Source organism: Musca domestica, unplaced genomic scaffold, assembly GCF_030504385.1.
Source record: "Musca domestica strain aabys unplaced genomic scaffold, Musca_domestica.polishedcontigs.V.1.1 45, whole genome shotgun sequence".
Classification (NCBI taxonomy): domain Eukaryota; kingdom Metazoa; phylum Arthropoda; class Insecta; order Diptera; family Muscidae; genus Musca; species Musca domestica.
In genome coordinates this window covers 1,421,392-1,449,349 of record NW_026712335.1, presented here as the reverse complement: position 1 = coordinate 1,449,349, position 27,958 = coordinate 1,421,392, and the positions used below count along the sequence as shown (strand labels likewise).

The following is a 27,958-nucleotide window of genomic DNA, read 5'->3' as shown; positions in this document are numbered from 1 at the left end:
CCTAAATTCTTATAATCTCCTTTTTACTACATCTGAATTTTAATAATTACAAAAGATAAGAAACAATAGATCAATATCACATCCAGCTATGGTGCAGCCGTAACATTTATATTTTGAAGATCCTAACCATGTTTCAAAGCAGTATAGATAACTATCTCTCGGAGTTTCACATAACCGATTATCTAAACTCAGATTGAAAGTATTTTGAGTCCTTTGACACATTTTGCAACCGATATGAATATTACTAGAGCAGAGACATAAAACAGCGGCCGGGGATACGTTTTTAGTATAAATCCAAAAAAAAAAAAAAACGATACTGCCTGTATTATACATGCGATTTTCTTTTCTCAGTGCATATATAAAATGATGATTGAATATTTCTATGAAAGTGTTTTCTTTCCTTTTGAATGTTTCCAAACAAGTTACATTCACTTAAATAAATTATCAATTTTGACTCCTAATTAAATGACCATCCTTTCCCATCTTTGGAATTCTTTTCTCAATAACAGTTGCCTTTTTCCTCTGTTCAAATCGAAATAGTGACTCATCCGAAAATAGTTTAATGACTAGAGTTATTTGTGGAATTTCCGTGGGTCATTATCCTTTCGGTCGTATGAAGTTGGTCATATTTTTTTAGTGGACATGACGTTATTTGAAATTAAACAGACACAAGTATTGTTGTATTAGTATTATTGGAAATGTCGTTACTGCGCAGTTCAAATGGTAGGTGTTAAGTTAGTGACATGTCCGATTGTTTGGTTACTTACACTTTTATACACTAAATTATTGATTTTCAAAATTGATCTGAAATAAGTTTTTTAACATCATTCATAGGTATATAAAAAATGAATGAGAGTTCATAGGAGTGTAATGACCCCTAGTTAAACATCGTGTCAAGATATAGACATGGAGATATTTTTGCTATTATGGCAAAGTGCTTGAGTTGACACCAAAATTTTCTAAATATCTTCTGTTTTTAAAATGTGTTTGTGGAAACGTTTCAATAAAGTCTCTCTCCAGTAACTGTAGAACAGTGTTCAGTTATCATTATACCCTACACCACAAGGTGGTCAGGGTATTATGTCTTTGTGCATCTGTTTGTAACAGGCAGAAGAAAACGAGATAGACCCATAGTTCCTTTTGATGATCTGCATAGAATCACATTCTGAGTCGATTTATGCATGTCCGTCTGTCCGTCCGTCCGTCCGTCTGTCCGTCTGTCCATGTATTTTTGTAAACAAAGTACAGGTCGCATTTATTGCCCGATCCAGATGAAATTTTCCAAAGATCTTTTGTTTGGCCCAAGGACGAACCCTATTGAAATTGGAGATAATCGGTTAAAATTTAGATATAGCTCCCATATATATCTTCGTCCGATTTATCTTTTATTGTTCACCAAACGTGTAATATCAGCCCGAATTGTATGGAATTTTGCATATACACCCAAATTAGGCCTGAAAATATGTGTGCCAAATTTGATCGAAATCGGTTCAGATATAGCTATAGCTCCCATATATATTGTTCATCCGATTTGTTTTTTTTTTTTGTCCTGCGCAGCCGTAATATGCTCTGTGTAACCAAAATATTTGGGGAAATATATCAAATGCAGCTCAGAAATACATTTGCTAAATTTTATCGAGATCGGTTCAGATTTGGATATAGCTCCCATATATAACTTCGTCCGATTTACCTTTTATTGTGCACCAAACGTTTAATATTTGTCCAAATGGGATGGAATTTGGAACTTACGACCGAATTGAGTCTAAAAGCTAGTATGTCAAATTTGGTGAAGATTGGTTCAGATATAGCTATAGCTTCAATATATATTATTCATCCGATTTGTTATATTTGTTACCCACAACCGTAATATGCACTCCGTAACAACGATATTCAGGAAAATATATCAAATACAGCTCAGAAATATATTTGCCAAATTTTATCGAGATCGGTTCAGATTTGGATATAGCTTCCAAATTAATTGTGCACCAAATGGGCAATACAAGTCCGAATTTAAAAGATACAAATGCTTCGGCATATTTAGTCCTTTGAACTTTAAATTATAATTATAGTCATGGCGTGTATGATTGAATTCTCCCATAAAAACTTTTGTTATGTGGAGCTCCACTTAATTAGCAAAGTGGTGTAGGGTATCATAAAGTCGGCCCCGCCCGACTTTAAAACTTTCTTTACTGGTTTTTGTTTATTAATAACTATTTGTACAATTGTTAACAGTTTTTGATGTTCCGAAACTAAGAAACGCCGCCTCACCTAGTGCTAAGAATGGGATGTCGTTTTCCTTCAGTCACCAAAGTTTTGTTATTGTAATTTTCAGTTTACCTTAAATGCACGCCATCATGTTGTAGCTTCGAATACAATGAACATCCGAACGGCCGAATATATTTAAAAGTGCAAAAGGGAAGTCATTTTAGACAACAACGAAAATAAAACAAAACAAGCAACAAATCAGTTTAAACGTAGAGGCCAACTAGATATGTTGGCAGTCGGATGAACGATTCAAACTCAATCTGTGTGAAAAAAAAGCATAAAAAATGGAAACGACTTCACCAAAGGAAAAGTTAGTTGGCTGTTATAAGAGTTTTTTACATCCATTTATTTTATCGTATATGAATCTAAAAATATAAAAGCTATTTTGAATCTTTGGACTCCAGTGTATTATTGACTATTCAATGCATTTAATTGTAAATAACAAGTTTCCCATTATACCTAAATGCTTCGTGATGAACACCAATATTCCCATAGTTAAAATGTTATTGAAAATAGTCAATTGTGAATTATACATTTATATAAAACTACATAAAGTGCCGAATAAAATTTCGCAAAATAAACCCAAAGCATCGTATGTCCATTGGTAGTATTAGACGGAATGAAAAGTTAAAAGGAAATGTTGAGTATATTTTAGGTGATCATGGAAATGTCCAAAGACAATAAAGAGAATCAGGCGAAGTGATGTCACATAAACTCAATCTGGCTTAAAAATTCTACCATGCGATAAAATTGGAAGATTTAATGGAAAATTTCAATAGAAACAACTAAATATGGAATGTTGTATCAAAATGTCAATTTCTTTCTATCAATCTAAACTGAACATTCAGAAATTTATTTCGATCGAAATTTTTCCATATCGGTCTTAATGAAAATATCGAAGTAACTCAATTCTAAGATATTAACAAGTAAAAAAGCTTTGGAAACTAATTTGTCAATTGTCAAAAACAAAAGAATCCGTTAAAAATTCTATTAAAATTTTAAAAATACCGAATGTAGCTGTTATATTAGGTTTTATATGACGACGTGGACCTGCATAGGTAACTTTTGTCATGAGTCATTACAATATTCAAATGCGAAAAATCATTGAATAATGTAAAAAAATCATCAAAATACCGAATATCGGAAGGTGCCGTTCTATGGAGGCTATACGAAGACGTGGACCTGCACAGACAATTTTCTGTCTTAGGCTGTAGTATCCATTACGAACTTCAAATACCAAATTTGAAACAATTCCGGTGAATAATGTAGCTAAAATCATCAAAATATCGAATATCGGGAGGTACCGTTATATGGGGATTATACCAAAACTTGGACCTACATGGTCCGTTTTCAATACCAAAAGTCCAGCAGACATAATACATATTTGAGTAAAATTTTTTCAACCTACTTCATTTCGTTCGGAAGCTAGAGTGATTTCCACAGACACATTGAATTTGAAATAAGTACAGCCCAATTATGTCACCAACCCATAAACCGCATCAAACGGTGACTTTTTCTGGATGTATTGATGGATTAGTGGATTTTGCAATGCTTCTGTCTGATCTTCACTGCGAAATCGATCATTTTACTTAACTATTTTTCTACGTCCACTGTATACAGCTAGCTTTGTATAAATGCTTTATTAATCTACCTTCGCAGAACGATGGCGAAAATTACAATCTGACATCTACTTATTGGATCATTTTAGGCGGCTTTTTACTGCTCTCCGCCTACCTAAGCATGATAGCATTATTTATGTATTTATTTTGTGTGTTCTCTCGATTATATTCACAAAACAACAACAAAGACGAGGGAAAGCCCAACATGAGAAAAAAACCCAATGAATTCTCACGAGATGAGAATGAGACTACGTACATACATGCGAACATGTATATTTATCTCAAAACAAATATTATTCGAAAGAACTTTTTGATCTCAGTATAAACAGATCGGTCGGTTATAGAAGTCACGAAGTTTCACTTGGAAAGATTTTGCGGGTCGCACATAAATGAGTCAGCATCGTACAACATCAGCTGCTCGTTCGGTGAAAAAATTAGAATTGTATTGCCAGTAGTTGTAGTCTCTTAATGTAAAAGGGAATTAAACTCATTAAAATCGAGTAAAAACAAAAACAACACAAAAAAGGCAACACATTAAATAACAGGAAAACGGAACTGAAAACATGGCAACAGATAAACAAAGCAACCTGGCCGATGAATGCCTATATGAAAATGTTTACTATTCCAAAAAAATTTCCGATGCGGCAGAGTAAGTTGTAGTATATTAGGTACATATGTACGATATGTACATGTACATATACTATGTGGTTAGTTAAATATAAACTAAAAAAGTCTTACTAATCTATCTCAGTAGTTAGTATTTTCCAGAGAAATTCTAGAACTTAAATAACCTTCTGGTATAATTCCAGTTACCGAACTCCGGAACTACTGCAACAGACCCAAAAACAGGCCGACGAAATTGTCGAAATAATGTACAAAAATGTCACCAAGGTAATGGACCGCCAAGAAAAACTGGAGGATCTAAATGCCACCGCCGAAGCACTGGAGCAACAAGCCTCGACATTTCAAACAACAGCTGTTACATTGAAACGGGAAAAGTGGTGGGCCCACATGAAGACAAAAATTATTATTGCCATTATAATTGCTATTATTCTGGTTATATTGATCGGTAAGTGAAGGGGGGGCATCGACTAATTAATGTCTAGACAATGCCATGTTAGTTTCTTCGCCCACAGCCCTAGTTGTTGGTTGTTTGATTTTTTCTCTTCGATATCGTCGTGTTTTCAGTTCAGAAATATCTTTTAATATCTATATTTTCACGTTTAAGATATGAGAGGCTTGAGTATCGATTTTTTTTTTCGAAGAAAAAATATGAAAGCATTTTATTTTCCATATATATCCATTACTCTATGATGTGCGAAAATTTAGCCTTCGAAATTGGTCGGTCTAAAAGAGGCGTACTGTTTTTTTTTATGTGCAATTGGGGACATTTTAGTTGGTCGATATGATATATTCCACATATGCCAGTTTTCATAAAGGCCACCTGGAACATCGTGTTAGAGTACTATGCATGACCTCACATTTATCTTTATCATCTTATAGTATACTTTAAGGCGTTTTCTGTATTTTGTATATACCATCTGCCATATGGCCATTTGATACGGCCAAAACATACCTCTTCGAAATAACGATTTTAGATCCTAGATCTCTTTGGACCAAATCCGTTTCAGTACATTTGGAGTCGATCTAACGATGTCCGTGCGTCCTTCGGTAACTCTCGAAGGGACTATACGATTTTATCTAAACTTGGTACATCGTAATATTATTATCAAACGTAGATCGAGTTCGGAGATGGTGAATATCGCTCCATTCCTTCTACTACCTCCCCGCAAAATGTCAACATTTTCAAAGAAAATAATTTACTGCACAAAAAGAGAAGGATAATACGATTTTGCTCCAACTTTGCAAATTCTAATATTTGCATCAGTGCTAGGTCAGGTGAGAAAATGGGCAATATCGGCCCACTCCATCAAGTAATTTTGAATAATTATATATCGGTCTACTCCTTCTGGTACCATCCCCACAAAGGGTCAATACTTTGAATATTCATGAAGCTCATAAAACACGAAATTAATATCAGATTCCATTCAGACTTGGTACATCTTAATATTTTCATAAAAATAAGTTCTGTTAAAAAGATGGTAGAGAGCAGACCATTCCTTCTGGTACCTCTCCCACAAAGGATCGAAGTTTTTAATAACCAAAACGATCATAAGATCCAAAATAAGCATTCGGCTCTCTTCAAATTATACACATCACAATATTTTTATTAACCCAAGGTCTGGTGTGAAGATGGAATATATCGGTCCATTCCTTCTGGTACCTTCCCCACAAAGGAAAAAAATTTTGAATATTCGTGAAGCTCATATAACACGAAATTAACATCCGATTCCATTCAGACTTTTCACATCACGATATTTCCATCAACACAATATCTGTTTTAAAAATGGTACAAATCGGACCATTTCTTCTGGTACCTCCTCCACATAGGGTTCAAGATTTTGAAAAACAAAACGCTCTAAGAAAGCGAAATAAGCATTCAACTCTCTTTATATTTCATAAATCCTAATGTTTTTGCTAACGCAAGGACTGCCAACCGCTTCTGCTACCTCACCCACAAAGGGTCACAATTTCCAATACTTATATCTGTCTTAACTTGCGAAACAAGTCGGCGATTCTTTACAACTAGTTATATCTAAGTTTTTATGGTAACCAGAAATCTGATATGAATATGTGCTTATCGAAATTTATTATTTCGCATAAAATTGGATATAAAGGTTCGATTTCCTTTAAATTTTGCACATACCTATATTTTTATCTATATAAGATGAATTATGAAAATAGAACACTGTTACCTTTCGCATATTTTCACATTTTCCAAAAATCTCATATCTCATATAAAGTATAGGAAGTAGTCGATATAGCCCAAATATGGCACGTTGTAATATTTAAATCTGACTTAGGTCAGATACAAATTACATAGAGGGTCAACAGTTTGAACAAGCATAACTCAAAGCTGGGGGTATACATTTGTAGGCAAAACCGACTGATACTATTTTACTTGTATATTTATATTTATACATATTTATTGCTTATAATTAAATTGTAATAAACTATTAATTTTTCCTTTCTTTACAGCAACACTGGTATCTGCATTTGGTGGGTCTTAACGATACAACTGACAAGTATTAAAGTGCATACTTATAAGTGGCTCTAACACATCGTTAATGTAGTCGAATACATATTTATTTTAGCTGTAACACTAACTATTAAGAAATGTTATAAACTTGATTTTAATTAAAATCCACTTAAATGCAAATGTTTTGCAATAGGCATTCCTCGTGAGTATAGAACGAATAGACCTTAAAAGTAAAATTTTAATTGTTTATAGTCGATGAACAATAAATAAATACATGATTATACCTTTTAATTATTCAGAAGTGTGTGTTCTTTAATTTATTAAATCATACTAGGGAATAAAATACATCTTTAGGGTAATGTGGTGGTAAAAAAACTATCATACTCTGAATCTTCAATGAAAACTCTTCAGAAATGTTATTTTAAACATACTTTATTTTTCGTGTATAAAACACGAACTCATAAAATTGTGGATACAAAGAATGCATTGTGTAAATGTTAGTAAATATGTAAAATTTGTAATTTGTATAATATATATTCATTAATCGATGTAATTTGTTAGCTTAAGGACTAAGCAAAGAAGTCTTCCTAAAATAAGGGGAGATTCTTTTCGGTTGCAATAAATGGACGGAAAGGGTGGTAAACATTTTTCCAAATGTCTTCAGTTCAATTTTTAAAATAAAGAGTAGAATCGATTTTATATTAAGGCACTTAACACAAAAAAATTAAAATTGTGGCAAACGAAGACATTCGTAACTATCGAATGGAATGTAAACAAATTGTTTTTGGAAATTATTTAAAGAAAAACCCCTTGCTAATATCAGGCATAACTTATTTCATGTTCGTAGGCCCGATCTTGCCAATCCTCTCGATCGGGCAAGGCGTGATGACGTAGCCCGCAGAGACGTGGGCCAAAACGTAACATAATTATTATAACACTGACAATAAAAAGGGCTAAAGCTGCAACGGCTGGATACAAGATAATAAATGCCATTTTTGTTTGTTTTAGTCTTAAAAAAACAAGTTGATATGTTGTTGTTTTCTTCTTTGAGTTAGCTTCTTTCAAATTTATATATCGCTTTCACGTTTGGTTTGTAATTCAACGTACTCCTCACGATGCCTTTGCTGTTGGTGTAGACTTCGTCCTTCGGGGCGTGGGGGACGACTTTGGTGTTGTTGTTGCTGATACTGATGTATGGGTACTTCTTCACCTTGCGCCTCGATATCTTCGGGGAAAATGCGTTGTGCGGGCTACAAAAGAAAAATAAGATATGGAATTTTTTAAAAATATATCATGGCGGCAAGGAAATGATTTTTAAATGTTTAATTCGTCTTATATATAAATCTTAACATATTTTAATAAAATTGAAGTTTTTTTTTTTTGTAGACAATGTATGAAGAATATATTGGGATTGTTTCTGTAAAACGATACGTAAGTAATTCCGAAAGAAAAACACAACTAAAAATTAGATTTTCATTTTTTTTTTTTTTTTTGAATTGGCGTTTTTCTTTCGCATTTTGTAATTTTCTTCATCGAAATAGGTATTGTTCTACTCATATATAAACTCGGATTACAGTTTGTGTAGCGTGGTACATACAAATGGTAAACCATGACGTTTGTACTGTCAGCCGTGTGGCTACATAGGGTTAATATCATTCGATATGGTAATAATGTGCTTTACAAAAACAAGTAAAAAAGCTGTAAGTTCGGCCGGGCCGAACGAATTTAACAACTCGCAAAAACAATGAAATCCGTTAAAAATTATTCTTAAATTTTTAAAATCTTAAAAATACCGAATGTTGCTGTTACATTAGGGTCTATACGACGACATGTCATAAGCCATTACAATATTCAAATGCGAAACTTCAATTTTCTGTTCTAGGCTGAAGTATCCATTACGAACTTCAAAGACCAAATTTGAAACAACTCCGGTGAATAATGTCGCTAAAATAATCAAAATAACGAATATCAGGAGGTACCATTATACGGGGGCTATACCAAAGCGTGGACCTACATGACCCATTTTCAATATCAAAAGTCCTGCAGACATAATATACATTTGAGTAAAATTTTAGCAATCTACTTCAATTCGTTCGGAAGCTAGAGTGATTTCCACAGACAGATAGACGGACGGACATCGCTAAATCGACGTAGAATTATAAGCATAAGCTGATCAAGAATACATAATTTTTGGGGTCTAAAATGTATATTTCGAGGTGTTACAAACGGAATGACAAACTTAATATACCCTCCATACTATGGTGGAGGGTATAATAAAAAATCTTAAACACCATGTCACTTTCAACGAATCTGGCTCTGAGACATCTAGAGTCGATTTATACATATCCGTCAGTCTCTCTGTCTACATGTCGATTTGGTGCAATTTGATCATCGTAATATTTTTAAACGTAGATGAGGGTTATATCGATCGTTTACCCCTTCTCGTTTATCTCGCTAATTCCTAAAACTGTGTATCTTAACTGAAGCTAAAAGAGTATCCGATGTAGCTCAAACTTTGCAAATCGCAATATTTGAATTTGGTGCAGATATTTGTAGCATCAGTCCACTGCCCACAATAAAAATAAAAAAAAAAACTATAGACGAGACTTGTGTCGATATTACCCTGTTTGAAGTTCCTTCATCTACATCATCATATGCGTGGTTACCGATTTGGATCAGAGTTTACACATCGATGTGCATTTCGAAAAGATGAAGGGTCAAGATTTCCCTAATTTGATGCTAACATAGGACAATTTTGAATATGGATCACTCTTCCAATGCACTGTGTGCCTGAATCAAGGAACCATTAATATGCCATTCAAGCCATTAATATGCATAAAGGCAGGTGGTATTGTTATATCGGGCTATTTGCAAATATAGACCAATTCATGATCTACTTGTTTGAACAGGGAGATACCTCAAAAAAAAATTTTTTTAAAGTATTTGTTTTTCAGAAAACAAAAATCCCACTCAGACGAAATCCTCAATACTTCCTTTTAATTACAAACCACATGCACATGCTCTACTAACCTGCAGCTTTTGGAAATACGATGCGTCTTTCAATTCTGTCAAATCCAATGGTGGTTGATTATGTGGCGTTGCCGACCAAATTGATACGAGCCAACGATTGCCTGTATGTCTATCCTGCCAGTATTTACGATGCTTTGAACAGCAACCAAGTATGATATTGATCAAAATTATTGCACTAAAAACAACCGTACAGACAGCTATGGTCACATAAAACGGTGAGAAATTTCCATAAATGTGTCCAGTGAAATAGGGATTATTTTTATAGGCTGTACGTTCGTCGATTGTTGACATAGTATGTGGCGTAGTACACAATCACCCCAGTGGTGGCGATAGAAGCCAAAATGATAGGCAGAAGAAGTTGAAGCGATGAAGAAAACGAAAAATTTCTTGAGTACAACAACAAGAATGTTGTCCTATTGTTGTAATAAATTCATAAACAGCTCCAACGTAAATGCGAGTTTGTGTGTATGCATGTATTGGTACATTTGCGCTTGGATGGTGGCAATTCAAATCGGAATTGTTTGATCTGGGAATGTGTTCTTACACTGCAGCCTGGAACAAGAAGTAGAAATTAACGAATTAAACTCCAATTGGACAAAAAAAATTAGAAAATGAAAAACAAAACACCTTACTCGTGGCTTGGAATGTGACACATTGTTAATTGAAATACAATGAAAACATTGAGACACTCCCCAAGCTTGGCCAAATCGAATGTAAGTTTAGGGTGTGGCTTAATATTATTAATGAAAATATTTTCATTTTTTATATTAAATTTTATAATTATTTTTAAAATGTTGTACTTACTTGGTGGCTGGCAATCTTTTTTAATAATTTTTATATTATTTTCAAGTCTTCTCGTTGTAATTTCTAGGATATTTTGGGAAAACTTACACGAGCAAAAACAAATACATTCGAGTCGAGTATCAATAAATAGAAATTATGAATGAAGCCTAGTTTAATACACAGACTCAGAGTTGTATTTTTTATTAAAAACGTCACAAAACGATAACAACTAATTGTAGTGTTATCGATTTCATATGGGGAAATACTCTGTTCACATGCATGAGAATACTGCATAGTGGATTTAATTTGTAGGTGCATTAAGTAGAATTTAAGGCTATTGATCGTGGTAGAAAAATACAGGTACACGCAGCTGCTGGGACAATGAACTGTCAAACCGAGTTTGAAATTAAAAATGTTGAATGAAAAATGTTTGATATTTGTAAAAATTGTTGAAAAATGCATATCATAACAACATCCAATTTGAATCGTATAACAAAACGTGTAAAAATCTACTTATTTTTGACAAAACATTTTAACAATTTTGACATATCAATGTACCCATGGCAGAAAAATACAGGTAGATGCATCAACGCTTGGGAGCATTGATATGTCAAAAAATTTTAAATGTTTTTTCAAATATAAGTAAATTTTTATATGTTTTCTTATACTACGTCATTCGGAGGCTATTATAATTCGCGTTTTTCATCAATTTTTACAAATTTAAATAATTTTTCATTCAACATTTTCAATTCCCAAATTGGTTTGACAGTTCATTGTCCCAGCAGCTGTGTCGACGCGTCTACCTATATTCTTCTACCATGAATGTACCCAAGCGTTGATGCATCTACCTACATTCTTCTACCATGCTATTGATGCAAGAATCCGTGGTAAAAAAATGAAATAAAGACTCCACTTTCATACATTCTGTTTCAATTGTTTTGAAGCAATTTTGTCAGGGAATTGAAATATTAAACAGTTGAGATGACTTTTTTTGGATCCAAGCATGGTAGAAGAATACAGGAAGATGCATTAAAGCTTGGGAACATTGATATGCCAAAAATTGTAAACTGTTTTTTTTTTAAGCAGATTTATATATGTTTTCCTACACGACGCCAATCGGAGGTTGTTATGATATGCAATTTTACCAATTTTTACAAATTTGAATAATTTTTCATTCAAAATTATTTTGACAGTTCATTGTCCCAGCAGCATTTTATTTCATCTTAAACATACGAAAAAATATCAAATACATTTTTTTTTCAAAAAATTTGAATGACACTGATGCACAGTGGTCGCTGCCATTGGCCAAAATTCAAAAATTGAAAATCAGATATTCATTGTCAAATGTGTACTCCTGAACTCATAAGAGGTTAAGCTTTTTAGAAAACATAATTATCTTGACTTCATTCTAACGGCCCACTTCGAAAATAGCATCAAAAAAGAGAAAATGTAGGTATTTGCTTTTTTCAGTGGGATCAGTGAAAAATTGGAGTAAAAATAAAACTGTATTACAAAATTAAATACATTTTAAAACGACAAATCTTGGCATTATTATTGAAAAGCAAGGTATTGACTTATTTTTAGTGCAGTAATTTGTGTGTTTAGTAGTTGTGTATAATATAGAAGATGTGAGTGATCTGAGTTGCCTTTAAGATTAATTTTGAAAATAAAATTGGATTTCAGGTAAAGTTTTAATTGTTTTCCCCCCTGAATCCTCCAATGTGATTTTTTTCACGCCATTAGTAATGGCCCTAAGATTTTAAAAGTGCTAATTTAACTTTCAGATTTTGTCAGTTTTTTATGTTATGCCCAATATACTGAAGTGACTTCGCTGCAATTTTGTCAGTTCTATGGTGCTAGTGACATAGAATATGTTTTTGTTGTTTGGGATTGATAAGGATGTAACTGAGGGGTTTTCAATAATGTTGCAAGCATTGTCTTCTGATTAATGCCGAAAAGTTTAAGGCCTTTGCACTGGAAACTCCTAAGGAGTTAACTAATAGATATCCATGGCACTATCTTCCACCCACAGTTCATAAAACTTTAATACATGCACCCGACTTTAGAAATTTGTCATTGTATAGATTAGATAATTATAGAAAGAGGCCGTGGAGTCTAGAAACGAAGATATAAAAAAGTTTCGACTAAATCATACCTGAAAAAAGTCTCGTGTTTCAAAAAACACAGATCTTAGTAACCGTCTTCTTCTGAGCTCTGACCCTTTTATAACGGGACAGCGAACGTTACCAAACAATAACCAGTAAAGAAAGTCTTAAAGTTGGGCGGGGCCGACTTAATGTTACCCTACACCACTTTGCATATTTAGTAGAGCCCCTCATAACAAATAAAGTTTTTAATGGGGAATTTGTAAGAATTAAATCATACCAACTATGATTATAGTAATAATAAAAAGTACAAAGGAACTAATATATGGGAGGAATATCCTCCTCTGAATCGATTTCTACTAAATTTGTCGAGACATTTGCGCCTTTTCAATTCGGGCTTGTATTATCCATTTGGTGCAGAATTATCTTGAAATCGGATAGATATATATGAGAGCCATATCTAAATCTGAACCGAACTCGATAAAATTTGACAAAGGTATTTCTGAGCTGTATTTGATATATTGCCCCGAATATCGTTACTACGGAGTCCACATTACGGCTATGCAGAGCAAATTCAACAAATCGGATGAACAATATGTATGGGAGCTATAGCTATATCTGAATCGATTTCCACCAAATTTGACATACTGGTTTCCAGACTCAATTTGGCCGTAAGTACCAAATTCCATTCCAATTCCGTTTGGTGCACAATAAAAAGCAAATCGGACGAAGATATATATGGGAGCCATATCCAAATATTAACAGATCTCGATAAAATTTAGCAAGGGTATTTCTGAGTTATATTTGATATATTTCCCCAAATATCGTTGTTAGAGAGTTCTGGTCGTACGTATATTCCATACTATTTGGGCTGATACAAGTTTGGTGCACAATATAAGGCAAATTGGATGAAAATATATATGGGAGCTATACCTAAATTTTGACCGATTATCTACAATTTCAATCGGGCCTTGGGTCAAACAAATTATTTGTGCAAAATTTAACTTTGATTTAATTTTATATTGAATTGTTATTTTATTTTGTTTACAAAAATCAAATTTGGAATTTATTTATATAAAAAATACTTCTATTTTTAGAGGTACCTCTACAGGGGGACCCGCAGGTAAAGGCGGACCGTTCCAAATAATTTTCAGTAAGATTATTTTTTAACTCCTTAGAACGTAAAATATCAAATCACATTACAATCTGGTGTAGAAATGTGACAAGAATTGGGCAAATAACCCTTATTCGGGAGGTACGTTGTAAGGGGACCATGCCAAAACATGCATCGACCATATCCATTTTGTCACATTTTTTATTTTTATCCCATCAAGGTACCATAACCAAAGATTCATATTGATATGTGCACTGAAAGTATTTTTGGCCGCTGTTCCCATACGACCTCGACCACTTTGTGATGGAGAGCTGGCATATCCGCATAGCTGTATGTCGGCAATTTTGCGAAGCTGTTTTACCTCTTTAATGTACCAGGTAATTCGAAGGGATAAATTATAAAAAAATGCAGACATTCAGATGATTAACTGAATCTTCGTTCCAGAACCAGCAAGAATCTACTAGTTTTGCAATTTTTTTTCGATATCATAAAGGGAAGATCCGTTATTGTAGTAAAAACCTTTACATTTTTGCAGTTCTGGAACAAACCAAGTATTGCAATTTCAAATTTCGTGAAACCAATAGTGGCAACAGTGTTGTATTTTCACGTCTAAGTCACTTTTGAATCGTGTTTTTTGTTTTTTTTTTTTGGAAATTGGCCAAGTAGGTCCACGTATTCGTATAGACCCCATACAACTGTACCGCCAGGTTTAAGGCGTTTTGGTTGCCTTAGTTACAATTTTACTTTTAATTTGCTGTAAACTGACAGTTTGTGTTCCCAGCATGTAGGCAACATCTTTGCAAAGAACTGTATATTTAGGTCCAAGTTTTTGTGGCTCCCATATGACCTCCAGATTTTCGATATCTACATTTTCCAACAGAATTATCTCAAACTTGATATTTGGAGTCGTTTCTAGGCGCCGCCTTGTCTGGCAGATTATTGGTTTACGTTTTCTTATAGCCACCGTCCAAGAAAAGCCCCAGATATTTCGTATTTTAATGATTTGCGTAACACTTTTCACCGGAATTGCTTACAAATTGGTATTTAGAGTTCGTAATGGATACTTCCTTTATATAGCCCCTATATAATGGTACCTCCCAATATTCGGTATTTTGAAGATTTTTTTCCACAGAAAATGTATCGAATAATAATACAGTAGAGGGAAATTTATACCGCCTTAAATTATAAATTTTCCCGCCCGCCTTTATTCAGATAAATAACAGTCTTCATTATATTTTCTTCTTCAAAATAAGTTTAATCAATTTTTAATAAATTTATTTTGAGAATATTTGTTTTATTACTTTCTGTTTATAAATACAATATATATTTTTCAATTTTATGTTGTAATGGATTTTTTAAGATTGTGTTCATCTTATCTTTTACAATTTTGGGAGGAAGGGCTTCAATTGTTTTTGAATTTAAAAAAAATTAAATGTATTTTTCATTATAACAAAACAATAAATAAAATGAATCATACTTTTTTCTCTCTTTTATTAAATAATAATAATAAACTCAGCATCATTTTGTAAAAACAAATTGATTTCGTCTGAGTGGGGAGTTGATGGACTGTTTTCATGGGATTAAAAAATAAATGGAACACGCGGGAGCCTTAAAGAAAATAACTAATAACGGTAAAAAATAATAACTGAAATAAAAAACTTAGCTGAAACAACCGACTTCTACCAATTTTGTAGATTTGCCAGCATTTTGCAACGAGAATTTGTGCGAGAAACAAATGTGCTGGTTGCGCGTGGTGTGTGTGTGTGTGTGTGACAACACATAGCATTAATTGTGGATTTGGTGATGTACATGGATACGGCGTTTCTTGTTATTGTGTACTTTGGGGTAAGAAGGAAACAGGGGTCTCTGGTATTTTTTAAACTCTTGATATATGCTGCAAAAGATTGCAAGGCCAAAATGCTTCAATGCGTTCCTTGAGCAGTTGAAATGGATACGATATCCAGGTAAGTACAGTTTGCGCCAACAAGCCCATGGGTTCCGGATATTGATGTGTTAAGAGAGCCAATAATGCGGTGAATGAACACAGCCCCGCTGTGAAGAGTATGAAAAAGGGCAATTCCTTTTTGGGATAGACGGAAACTTCATGGAATGCCGGCAATAGTTCGCGATCAGCACACTCTGTACATGTTGGATATGGATAGAATAAATGGCCTCGTTCCAAAGGATACGGTAACATTCGGAATGTACCCTCCCAGGTGCAGTGAAGCAAGTTTAATGCACCCTCAATATTTTTCCAGTGCTTCAGGTGGAAGAAAGCATAGGCCAAGGCTTCAGAATCGCCACGCTTTAAGATATGCTCCGGGGGCAAAATGAGTGGCTTTGTCTCTAACAAATACTTCGGCACATGAGGATTAAATTCCACCGCTCTGTGTATGGCCTCCACAGCACACATTTCGGCCGGACTGAGGCCCCGTTTCGAGGCTATGTCGGGGGAGAATTTGTCAGCAACTGCTCTAGCCTTCAGCAATGCTGCTGTATAGCAAATTGTGGCCGACTTGGGCAAGGAAATGTCATCGTATTTGGCTAAAACTGCTTGGCAATCAGCATACGCCTGCATCTCCAGCAAAGTTTCAATGAGATTCTCATGAATGTTCAAAACATTCATAATAGATGGAATTTCTTTTGTTAAATCACGGAACATTTTTGCAGCTTCCTTTAGCTTGCCCAATTTGCGAGCACACATAGCCAATCTCCGCCGTATATAGATTAGGACATTTGTGTCTCGACGATGTATGCCCTCGGCCACGGAACCCTGATGTTGTGTTGCCTGTGATTTGCGATAATTTTGCTCGGCCACTTTTAGAGCAGTCCGCAGTATACGTTCGGCTTCAACAATAGTTGTTGCTTCTTCCTCAGCCAAAAGTATATAAGCAGGAGCACAATCGGGATTGATTTCGATGGCATTATGTGCGGATTTAATACGTTGAACTGGATTGCGTTCTCGCCACGCCGTTTGCATTATTTCATATTCTTCCTTGCGAGCATCGCCTTCACACGTAAAGAACGTTTGATGATCTTGCGCCGACAAATTCATATCATAGTAGGTAAGAGGTTCCTTGCTTGTGGCCCAAAAGAAACGTTGATATTCGGCTCCACGAAATAAATTCAAAGGATTACGCCATACTTTGCATTCGGGCATTTGTTGGCCACTACTGGATGTGGTGCCGTTTGCAGAACTTCCATTAATACCATTGCTCGACGTTCCACCATTGCCGGCACTGCCATTACCACTGTTGCCATTGCCATTTGAGTCTGAATTGGAATCGCTGCCATTTATCCAAGGACTAATGTGGTTTATGGACACTTGTTCTTTTTTATAAATAAAGAAAAACAAAAGGAAAAATAAATTGGTCATCACTTGTGATATAAGAAAGTGTTCTCCTTTTTTAATATAAAAATAAGTATGTATTTTGACAGAAAAGGATTTCCTCTATTATCCTTCACAGTCTACTCACCTATAAATGATGTACCATATTTACGAAAATACCACCATTCAAATATCAGTATGAGACCCGATATTAGGCTGGAAGTCCCCGTTAGTGCTACATAAAATTTTGGCGTCAAAGTGCTCAGGAACATCGACGAGGAGTCCCACATGACGCCGTTATTATTGGAGTCCTGTTGCTGGAATTCTTCAATATTTGCCAATTTCGTGTTTATTCAATGAAAACGTAATCGGGGTACAATTAATAAAAGATGTGAATTCCTCTGCAAAAGGTATCTCTATCCTCCGCACAGGATTCTGCTTGCTTGTTGTTAACAATCTGTTTCACGTATGTCGTCTTTCTCGTTTTGCTCCTGCTCTTTCTTCAGCACACAATTTTTTTCTCTATTCGTAAATTTTTTCTACCGTATTTATTTTTGCAATATTGCCCATTGTTTTCAATGTAGCAATACTCTAAAGTCGGTATATTTCTGTCGATGCGTTATATTCTATTACTGTTTGGCAATTTTATTGTATTTTTATTTATTTATTTTGCAAAAAACTCATCTGAAAATACAATCAAAGAACTGTGCCAAACTAGAGTAAATGGTAACGGCGTCATTACAATAAAACCGAGACAGAGTAGCAGAGATCTCTAAATCGATTTTTAACTTATCGATTGTTTTTATTCGATTGAAAATTAAATATGTACGTCGAACAAGGCAAAATAACGTATAAAACGAAAAACATCGTTGACGTTCATTTTAAAAATTGTGTTGCGAGAAAGATCAGTATACATCTGAGACAGCGCGCCTTTTTCCCGAGATCATGAAGTCCAATTACAGTTCAAATTCGATCATGCATCAATGAAAAATCCAGTGAGCCAGTGAGCAAAAGTTAAAAATTTAGAACTTGTAGACTGCAGAAGATCTGTCTGTCTTTGCCCCAATTTGTGGTTGTATTAGGTTAAAGGGGGTCCAGTTGCCTTAAGGCCACTGCTCCACTCATAGAATTGCAGGTCCAGTGTGTTCATTCTAAATCTGATAAAAAGAGAGTAGAAAAGAAAAAGAAACAGGTTTGAGAAAATATTTAAAGATTAAAAAAATATAATTGGAAATTTTCTTGTTATCTTTAGCCAAATCAATCTTTTGAATAACTGCCGGTTCCATGTTAGAGAATGAAGACAGATCATGAATAATTTACTCCCCCATAAGCATTTGTATTGTCTTGTCACGAAGCAGAGTTCAACAGTGAAAGAGTAAATGTTCGACCGTTTCAGTTTCCTCTTCATTTTCGCAGAGCCTGTAGTAATAGGAGTAGTCACTACTACACTTATGATCTGTGATGATTCTTACAAGTTTTCGACCAGGATGATGAACAACCTTGTTCTCTCCTCGAACAGTGTAGGCCAAAATTTCTTTCAGACATTACATGCCCTTTCGTCTAGCCAGGTTTGCTTAAATCTCGTGTAGAACTGGGAAGAAGTAGCACAAAGATGGCTTAACCAACCGAAAGAGCTGTTAGAAACTGCTAAGAAATTCAATAGACAGACGAAAGACTAGTGAAATGTGATGGCCCTTCCTCATAATAACGAAAGGTCGTGATTTTGGAAAGGAAGATATTCACAGCATAAAGGTATTGTCAGAATGGGTCATCCCATCTTTTATGGATCCTATACGTATACAAAAAAGCTCTGTCTTCCAAAAAAAAAAGAAAAAAAATAAAACATAAAAAAACTGTAAGTTCGGCCGGGCCGAACTTTGAATACCCTCCAACATTTGGTACGAATTTGGAAATTCTTAAAAACATTAAAATCCGTTAAAAATTCCGTTTAAATCTTAAAAATACCAAATGTAGGTGTTATATTAAATGCGAAAATGCGAAACTTCGGTGAATAATGTAGCTAAAATTATCAAAATATGGGGGCTATACGAAGATCTTGACCTGCAAAGACAATTTTCTGTCGTAGGCTGAAGTATCCATTATGAACTTCAAATACTAAATTTCAAACAATTGCGGTGAATAATGTCCTTAAAATCGTCAAAATATGGAATATCGGGAGGTACTGTTTTAGGGGGATATACCAAAACGTAGACGTATATGGCCCATTTTTAATACCAAGTCCTGCAGAGAAAACACGCATCTGATTAAAATTTTATCAACTTACTTCATTTTGTTCGGAAGCTAGAGCGATTTCCACAGACGAACGGACATCGCTAAATCGACATAGAATTTTAAGCTGATCAAGAGTTTATATATCTTGTGGGGTCTAAAATGTATATTTCGAGGTGTTGAGGGTATAAAAACAATCATTAGACGGATATTGATTTAAAAATTTCACGACTGCATTATCCCGGCTTATGAACTTCGAGCAACTTGATATCCGCATTTTCAACAAAGACTTCTGAATTTGCATATCCACCTCTAGATGGTTAAGGAAATTAAAACTGAAGGACGGGTGCCAGGGTGTTTTATAAAGACTTACTCTGAAAGAGTCAAAATTACATTCTTCACAGTCGTGACATAAAATAAAACAATCCGTGTAATATGTCTTGCTTTTTATTATTGTAGATCTTGATGTATTAAAAATAGAATACTATTTTATGTACATATGTTTATACAGATATGGGATTGCTTTTGTCTTTTAATGTTAACAAAAAACGATTGCACAAATATTTTTAAATGAAATAACTTAAATCTACGTGTAATGTTATGTCTTTCCAATAAAAGTACCAGACATGGCAATTGGAAAGCCCCATAAGTTTCGGTATCAAATACTAAAAAATATTTTTTTTCACAAGAGACTTTAAAAAACAAGTCCATAAACTTAACAAAAATCGGCAAAACAGGACTCATTTTAATTGATTAATATACAAAAAAAAATCATATACAATTGGGTTCACTGAAAAAGGAAGTGCTTATCTTTCCAGCTACTGATTTTACATTTGTTGCTAAAACTAAAAAAATTTCGGAGTTGCAAAATAACAATACAGCATTAAAAATACTATCATTTTTATGTTGTTATTTTAACTTATTACTAATACAGATAACATGATTGAAGCCACACGGCTTTACATAAGACTTAAAATGAATTAAGCACACAAAAAAATAATAAAAACTTAATATAAATTTTAAAAATAACTAAGTAAGGAATTAAGATAAACTAAACAGTAATGAACGATATTCAAAAAGAAGATCATGATGGTTTGGAAGATTATTTATTTTGCGGGATCTGTTTACTATGTTTGTGTAATCACAAATTTTATCCATAGCTTATTAAAGGGGGGTGAGGAGAAGTATAGAATATTTAAATGCAGTTTGAGCTGTTTATTGGAAAAATAGTGGAGGTTTTTATGTTGTTGCTGTTGTTGCATATGATAATCAACGTTATAGGGAATGATTATGCAAATTGGGATAGGTTTGACTGGTTTCCATGATATTTGCCTTAGCTTGGCAACTTGGCTGCTGTACATCAAATTCTACTGGCATCGAGAGAGTCGATAAGGGTAATGACATCACAGCCATTGGTGATGGCACTAGATTTTCACATTTCAGCATTAGTTTTATTCCGGATATACCTTGTCAGTCGGTTTTCAATGGCAACAATTTTGAACCGGCCAATTTCATTTCCATTGATGTCTTGCCCGATAGCGTGCCATTACGTTCCATGAGATTCCAAAGGGAACCCATAAATACACAAAACAAAATGACACCGAATACCAAAAGTTTGAGCAATAAATACAGAGTTTTATAGCCATGTGGTACGGGGAATTCGGCCATTAGAATCAAAGCGGTTAATAGTATAAAAGATATTGTGAAATACACAGCCCTATCGGTTTTCAGTTGATTCAAATGTCCTTCACAGAGATCGATTGATTCTTGAATAACAGCCACTTTAATTGAAGTTATATCCGTCGCCGCGGCACAATCTTCTTCGACATGGCCATTGGAATGAGATTTGCCATTCGGTATTGGTGTATTGGGTGGTGTCAATTGTACATCATGCATACTATCACTGCCATCTATGGCTGCGCTAACATGCCGTACAGAACATGAATCTTCATCATCTCCCTTAGGTCTTAAGAGTAAACGCACCTGCACAGCCTCATGATCAGAATAACTGTATTTTTGTCCAGGCACACGATGAGGTAAGGGTAATTTATATTCTAATATCTCGGTCTTAATGGAATCGGCACTTCGTACAAATATATGATCGATACGAAAGCCATTGAGATTTTTGCCCAACACCTTTTTCGGTGTATACGAGTTGTGTTTGCATTCATTCGTTGTCACCGAATCCGAGTTGCAGGTGTCTGTCATTTCCGATGTATGCAGGAGAACTCTGAAAAGTCAGAAATCATAAATATGAAAACATCTATGGGTTCAAAGGTAGATAGTCTTACTTGTAAGAAATATCTTTTGGTTTTGTATTCAAATCACCAGCTAATATTTGAACATCCGAATCCCAGCGTGTGGCTTCAATAAATTGAGCTGTATCGAACGCTTGTATGACTCGATGTGTCTTATAGTCGTCGTTATTCATATCGTATTCGGCATGTAACTGTGGAAAAGTAAAGGGCATTTTTATTGAATGGTGGCAATAAAACAAAATGTCAGAACTATGAGATCTTCTGTCCATGTATATCCTTTAACAATGATTTCTTATATCCTCCACCGTAATATGAAGGGTATATTAAGTTTGCCATTCCGTTTGTAACACCTCGAAATATACATTTTAGACCCCACAAAGTATATATATTCTTGATCAGCATAATATTCTATGTCGATTTAGCGATGTCCGTCCGTCTGTGGAAATCACTCTAGTTTCCGAACGAAATGAAGTAGGTTGAAAAAATTGTACTCAAATGTATATTATGCTTGCAGGACTTTTGGTATTGAAAATGTAGGTCCACGTTTTGATATAGCTCCCATATAATGGTACCTCCCTATTTTCGGTATTTTGGCTATTTAAGCGACATTATTTGCCGAATGTGTTTCAATTTTGGTATATAAAGTTCATAATGTATACTACAGCCTATGAAAGAAAATTGTCTGTGAAGGTCCACGTCATCGTATAGCTCCCATAAACCGGTACCTCCCGATATTCGATATTTTGATGATTTTATCGACATTATTCACCGGAATTGTTAAAAATTTGGTATTTGAAGTTCGTAATGGATACTACAGCCTATGACAGAAAATTGTCTGTGCAGGTCCGCGTCTTCGTATAGCCCCCATATAACGGTACCTCCGAATATTTACCGAATTTTTTTCAAGTTTCGCATTTGAATATTTTAATGGCTAATAACAAACTTTGCCTATGCAGGTCCACATCGTCGTATTGACCTTAATATAACGGCTACATTCGGTGCTTTTAAGATATTAACAGAATTTTTAACGGATTTTTTTTTTTGAAAATTGCCAAATTTGTTCCAAATGTTGGGGGAATGGGAGTTAGAAGCAGAGCCAGATTAGAAAAGAATCACAGCAGTATGAGGGGCTACACAAACAACAATTAATGAGAAGAGAGGTGGGATAAGTTTAGCTACCTGACATTTTCGCCCTATCTCCCCATTTTGGCTTTTGGTGAGGTGAACAAATGTATGTCAACTTTACTGGGAACCAAGTTATAAAGAATCAGCGTAGTTTTGCTTCCCAGAACCTATAGAACATATGCCTTAATCTATCCGGGTTAGCGGCACCCACCATTTATGAGAACCGTAATTTCTATAATAGAGATTCGACTGTATTTGCCTAATCTTCTATGACGTTATAGCTTGAGCATGTTAGACAACTAGACATAATGTCCATGTTTTATATACTCAACAGGTCATTGACCAAATGATGATTATTTTAAATAACGTTGCTGTTGTTGTGCGAGAAAATAAATGAGCATTATCTCAATATGCCAAAATATGAAACATTGTAGAGGGAAAATCTTAGAAAAAGTTATTCAATTAAACATTTCTTTACATTTGCTGGCCCAGATCCAACAAAAATTCTATTGTCAGTCGTGGCACGAGGAAAATTTAATTAAACAAATAAAATGCTACCGGGGACTAAAGAAATATATTAATTAAATTTGTTGAATATTGGTCAACATTGATAAACAAATCTTGGAAATTGAACAGTGTTGGCTTGCTTGTTCGGAATACCACAGCATTTTGTTGTTGCAAAATAGTTAGGCTTAATCCCATTATTATTGTTTTTTTCAAACAACGATTGTTTATTAGTGGAAAACGGGGGTAAGGTAAGGTAAGGTACCAGGGGGTAAGGCAGGGAATACCTAGGTTTCGGAAAGAGCCACCAATCCTCTTCAGTTCCCTTGCTTTTTGTCTGGGATATTCTCTTCAGAAGTTATTTTAAAATAACTCCTATGACAAAAAAAAAAACTTTGTTTTTTTTGCCCAAGTGAAGAGATCGTAAGCTCAATAGAAGAGGAACCTAAGACTTACATTAAACTAAAATTCTTTTGGAAAATCTTCTAAAACTTACAAACGCACAATCTTAGAAATTGTAGATTTGTTGTCCTAATGGAATTGTCTACAAAGCCAATTAAATAAATTTTTATTAAAAACCAAAGAAAAAAACTTGGGAAGAAGAATTGTCCATGATCGGAATTCAATTACAAACATGTGTTCAACTTCTCATCCAACCCTCCCTACACGAAACATTTTTATAACATATGTGCATTATTTTATGAATATCCATATTTCCTATTTTTAATAATCATTCCTTAACTCTGCTGTGAAAATTGTCCTACAATGAAATTTATCCTATAGAACAATCAGAGACACCGACTAAAGTTTAGCAGCCAACCAACAGCTAAAAATATGTTTACATTTTTAATTGTTATCAATTATTGAAGTGGTGTGTCTGGAAGTGTGTACAAGAACAACAAAATATCTTTAAGCACACAGCTGTATAATAGTGATAGGCTTTTGCATATTTTATGCGTGTTCGTTTGCAGCTTGAAATGAAATCCACCAACAACAACCATATGGTTTTAAAGTAAATGAAATATTGTATATGATAAACACACACACTTTTGCTGTGGTGTGGTTTCTGGTTTTTTTTAGCAAGTCTATGTCCATATTGTTGTGGTGCGAAATTATGGTACAGTTTAAGCGAATTTTGTAGATTTAATGGTAAACGTGTCGGAACTTATAAATTTTGAAGTAGGTCAAGACTTCGATTAGATCAATAAAATAAAATTTTTAGATTCATTGACTTAATTGCCATAAATTGTATTTTTTAGTTAGGACTTAAGAAGTCATACTTGACAAAAAAAATTAAAAGTGTTAACCACTTACTTAATCCAAATTAAAAGCTTGATTTACTTTTAAAAGGACTCTCGAATTTATATATATTAGATGCCATATAACTTTTGAACTTAACCCATAACTTTTGAAGATTAAAAATGCCAACCACTTTTTTCAAACATTTGTGACATGTTTACAAAGTTTTTCTTTCCATAACTCTTTGAAAACCCATAAAGCCATCAGGATCTCCGGCTATTCTAGCAAAAAAAAATGTCGATAGCCTAACTAATGCTCTATTCCAGAAGCTGGAAAAATTTATTAGTTTTGGAAGAAAAAATCGGTAGTCGGAAAAAACGTTAACATTCTTTCAAATACCAAAACTTCTGTCATTTTCCAAAAAAGTAATTTCCCAAAAAAAAAAAAATTGTCGTAAAAATACTTACGTGGGCATTATAGAGATGTACATAGCCATCGCCCACACGTATTCTGCACATGCCAACACCTTTGCCGCCAAACCAATCGGCATGCTGGATGCGATGACAATAACCATTTACGGTCCATGAATGGAAAAGTGTACTAACTATGGGAAATTTGGACAAGACCAATAAACCAGCACCAATAACGCCACTAGAATGGAAAAAAAGAAACAATTATTGCTAAGCCAAATTTTAGCACTATAAACAAATTACCTATAAAAATAATGGGCATATGGTAATATTGCCTTTGTCAGTTCCTGTAACACCATGCTATCCTTTTCCGTCCATACCTCCTGCAGTGATACAATATCATATTTCCCCGAGCTCAACTCCTTGCCAATGTGTTGCATACGTTCGGCTCGATCTGAGGAGACAAACGGTATACCCCTAAAAAAGTCGAAACAGGAACATATCAAATCAAAATTAATTTAATTGACCTTGAATTGTTAACAGTTCAACCAAGTGTTTCGTTTGTTTGTTTTTATTTCAACATTTACTATTTTACTATGGAAACACACAGCTTTTGTTATTTTTTTTATTTGCAAACATTGTTGTTTGTTGTTGTTGATTAATATTCTTCTCACTTACCATACGTTTAAGGTCAATACACTCAATTCGAGGGACACCATATTGTCCAGTTTTTTGTTTGAGGACTTGTGTCTTTGTTACAAAAATACCTTTTGTTGATGTAATACAAAGTCCTTGTTTATTTATCTCATCACAATTGCACATACACACGCTTTTCTTCTTTTATCTATAAAAAATAATGCTTGATTGTTGAAAATTTGAACAAAGACAACCGTAGGCAAAATAACAATGCAAAACACTACACAACACCCCTACAAGCCAGATATTTAGATATTCAGTTGTTTTGTTTTTGTATCGCCTCTTTTGATAGTGATTGATTGTTGTTGCCACCTGTACAGTGGTGGTTATCGATAAATGTGTTTGGCGATTATCGTTCACTGTGTTGCCACTTATTCAAAAAGCAGTTTGTGCGAAAGCGAATGATTTTATTTTGACGGCGTCTACATTTCGTGATTTGGTTATTATACCGTAAATTTCTTAACGATATTTCGAATTTGTGCTGAAAACTTATTTGTTAGATATAATACCTTTAGTTAAGTTAATAAACAATAAATAAACAATGTATTAAAGTATGAGTATAAAGTTTAGGGATACAGGAAACCGTGAACCAATGTGATAATGATCATAATTGCTGTGTTTCAGAACTGCAAGATGTAATTTTTTGCCAAGATTACCGATTTTTCCTTTATGATATCGACAATAAATTGAAAAACTAATGGATCTAGCAGATTCAAGAACAGAGCGAATAAGAACCCAGTATGAAGTGGTTTTAATCCTCAAAATACCGAATATATAGCAATTTTCAGCGAGAATTTGGCCCGGTCTAGCTAGTATCATAGCAAAATTATATAGGTAGGCGCATCAACACAACTGCTGGTACAATGAACTGTCAAAACATTTTTGGAATTCAAAGTTGCGAATGAAGAATTATTTAAATTGATTACATTTTTTAAAAAATCAAATCATATAAAAAAAAATCAATTCATTTTCGAATATTTTTTTTTAAATATATTTGTCATATCCATTTTTACGAGTGGTGATGCATCTACCTGTATTCTTCTACAATGGCCAGTAACCAACCGAAGTATTAATAACTGGTGGCGCCATCTCTTTAGCATTATTTGGCGCAATACATAGCCACGACATTTACCGTCAGAAATATATTATTTTGTTCAGAATTCAATAGATGGCAGTTTACACTTGGGTGAAATATATGAAAAGTATGAAAAGTCCGATGCAAGTCATTTGATATAGAGTCCATGAACATTTTGTCCTTTTTATACCCTCCGCCTATTTTTTTTATCGAAATATTCAAATATACATCAAATTTTAGAATAAATTTAGTTTTGCTCGATTTGGTCTCCTTTGGCACGAATTATGGCCTTCAAACGGCCAATGAAACCGTCAAATGCTGCCCGAATGTTGCTCTGCGGTATTTTGGCCCATTCCCGGCGAAGCGCTTGCTTTAGGTGATCGACACTTTGGTGTTTACTTTCCAAAAAAATTCCAGACCAACGGATTGGATTCCGGAGATTTTGGTGGTCATTGTGCGCTGAAAATGAAGCAAGGAACCTCATTTTGTAACCATTTTTGGGTGGCGAGTGCTGAGTGCGAAGGTGCTGAGTCCTGTTGGAATTTCCAAGGTTTGCGGCCAAAATGTTTGCGTGCCCAAGCCTTTAATACACCCTCCAGAATAATAATATTCGGCATTTATTCTGAAGCCACGGTCGGTTAATACGAGCGGAGAGAGACCATCAGCTGTTATGGCGACCTACACCATCACCATGACCGGCGCTTGAGTTCTGGTGGCCATCCGAAGGTGCACATTTTCAGCTGACCTCTTTGGCAAGTAAATTACGAACTCTAAATATGAAATTTGAAACAAATTCGGTGAATAATGTATCTAAAATCATCAAAATACCGAATATTGGGATATTGTGGACCAATAGACAATAGTGGACAATAGACATTTCTCTTCCAGGGGGTAAAGTTCTTAGAAAGAACTTCGAGTATGGATTCTTAGACAATTCATAATGTCTACTTTTTCTCCATTGGAATAATTTCCGAGTGGAATTTTTGTTTATGATAACAAAAATGGGGGAAATGAGAAATTCCGTATTGATTTTTATACCCTCAGACATGTGGCTACAGAGGGTATATACAAGGTCAAA

General features: G+C 34.4%; 5 protein-coding genes across 6 annotated transcripts; 1 reads left to right on the top strand and 4 right to left on the bottom strand.

Moving 5' to 3' along the window:
* Positions 1 to 2,417: 2,417 nt before the first annotated feature.
* LOC131804502 (vesicle-associated membrane protein 2-like) lies at positions 2,418 to 7,285 on the top strand. 2 transcript variants are annotated; one of them, XM_059127473.1, is made up of 3 exons: positions 2,418 to 2,575; positions 4,694 to 4,953; positions 6,984 to 7,285. In XM_059127473.1, exons 1-3 carry the CDS (start codon positions 2,550 to 2,552, stop codon positions 7,013 to 7,015), a joined length of 318 nt encoding a protein of 105 aa, XP_058983456.1. In that variant the 5' UTR covers positions 2,418 to 2,549; the 3' UTR covers positions 7,016 to 7,285. The 2 variants fall into 2 exon arrangements, with proteins under 2 accessions (XP_058983456.1, XP_058983455.1); XM_059127472.1 differs by lacking the exon at positions 2,418 to 2,575 and adding an exon at positions 3,907 to 4,533.
* A 115-nt stretch (positions 7,286 to 7,400) lies between these two features.
* LOC131804503 (uncharacterized) lies at positions 7,401 to 7,977 on the bottom strand. The gene has a single exon (XM_059127474.1). It carries the CDS (start codon positions 7,975 to 7,977, stop codon positions 7,804 to 7,806), a length of 174 nt encoding a protein of 57 aa, XP_058983457.1. The 3' UTR covers positions 7,401 to 7,803.
* LOC131804501 (uncharacterized) lies at positions 7,977 to 10,964 on the bottom strand. Its single transcript, XM_059127471.1, has 3 exons — positions 10,819 to 10,964; positions 10,015 to 10,566; positions 7,977 to 8,234 (listed from the first exon to the last, which is right to left on the bottom strand). The coding sequence occupies exons 2-3, from the start codon at positions 10,303 to 10,305 to the stop codon at positions 8,052 to 8,054; spliced, it is 474 nt and encodes a 157-aa protein (XP_058983454.1). The 5' UTR covers positions 10,306 to 10,566; positions 10,819 to 10,964; the 3' UTR covers positions 7,977 to 8,051.
* A 4,281-nt stretch (positions 10,965 to 15,245) lies between these two features.
* Positions 15,246 to 18,076, bottom strand: LOC131804508 (protein ST7 homolog). The gene is made up of 2 exons (XM_059127485.1): positions 17,493 to 18,076; positions 15,246 to 17,346 (listed from the first exon to the last, which is right to left on the bottom strand). Exons 1-2 carry the CDS (start codon positions 17,632 to 17,634, stop codon positions 15,893 to 15,895), a joined length of 1,596 nt encoding a protein of 531 aa, XP_058983468.1. The 5' UTR covers positions 17,635 to 18,076; the 3' UTR covers positions 15,246 to 15,892.
* A 1,928-nt stretch (positions 18,077 to 20,004) lies between these two features.
* LOC101897039 (putative neutral sphingomyelinase) lies at positions 20,005 to 26,088 on the bottom strand. Its single transcript, XM_059127513.1, has 5 exons — positions 25,788 to 26,088; positions 25,413 to 25,586; positions 25,167 to 25,350; positions 21,865 to 22,022; positions 20,005 to 21,803 (listed from the first exon to the last, which is right to left on the bottom strand). Exons 1-5 carry the CDS (start codon positions 25,826 to 25,828, stop codon positions 21,044 to 21,046), a joined length of 1,317 nt encoding a protein of 438 aa, XP_058983496.1. The 5' UTR covers positions 25,829 to 26,088; the 3' UTR covers positions 20,005 to 21,043.
* Between the last annotated feature and the right edge of the window lie 1,870 nt (positions 26,089 to 27,958).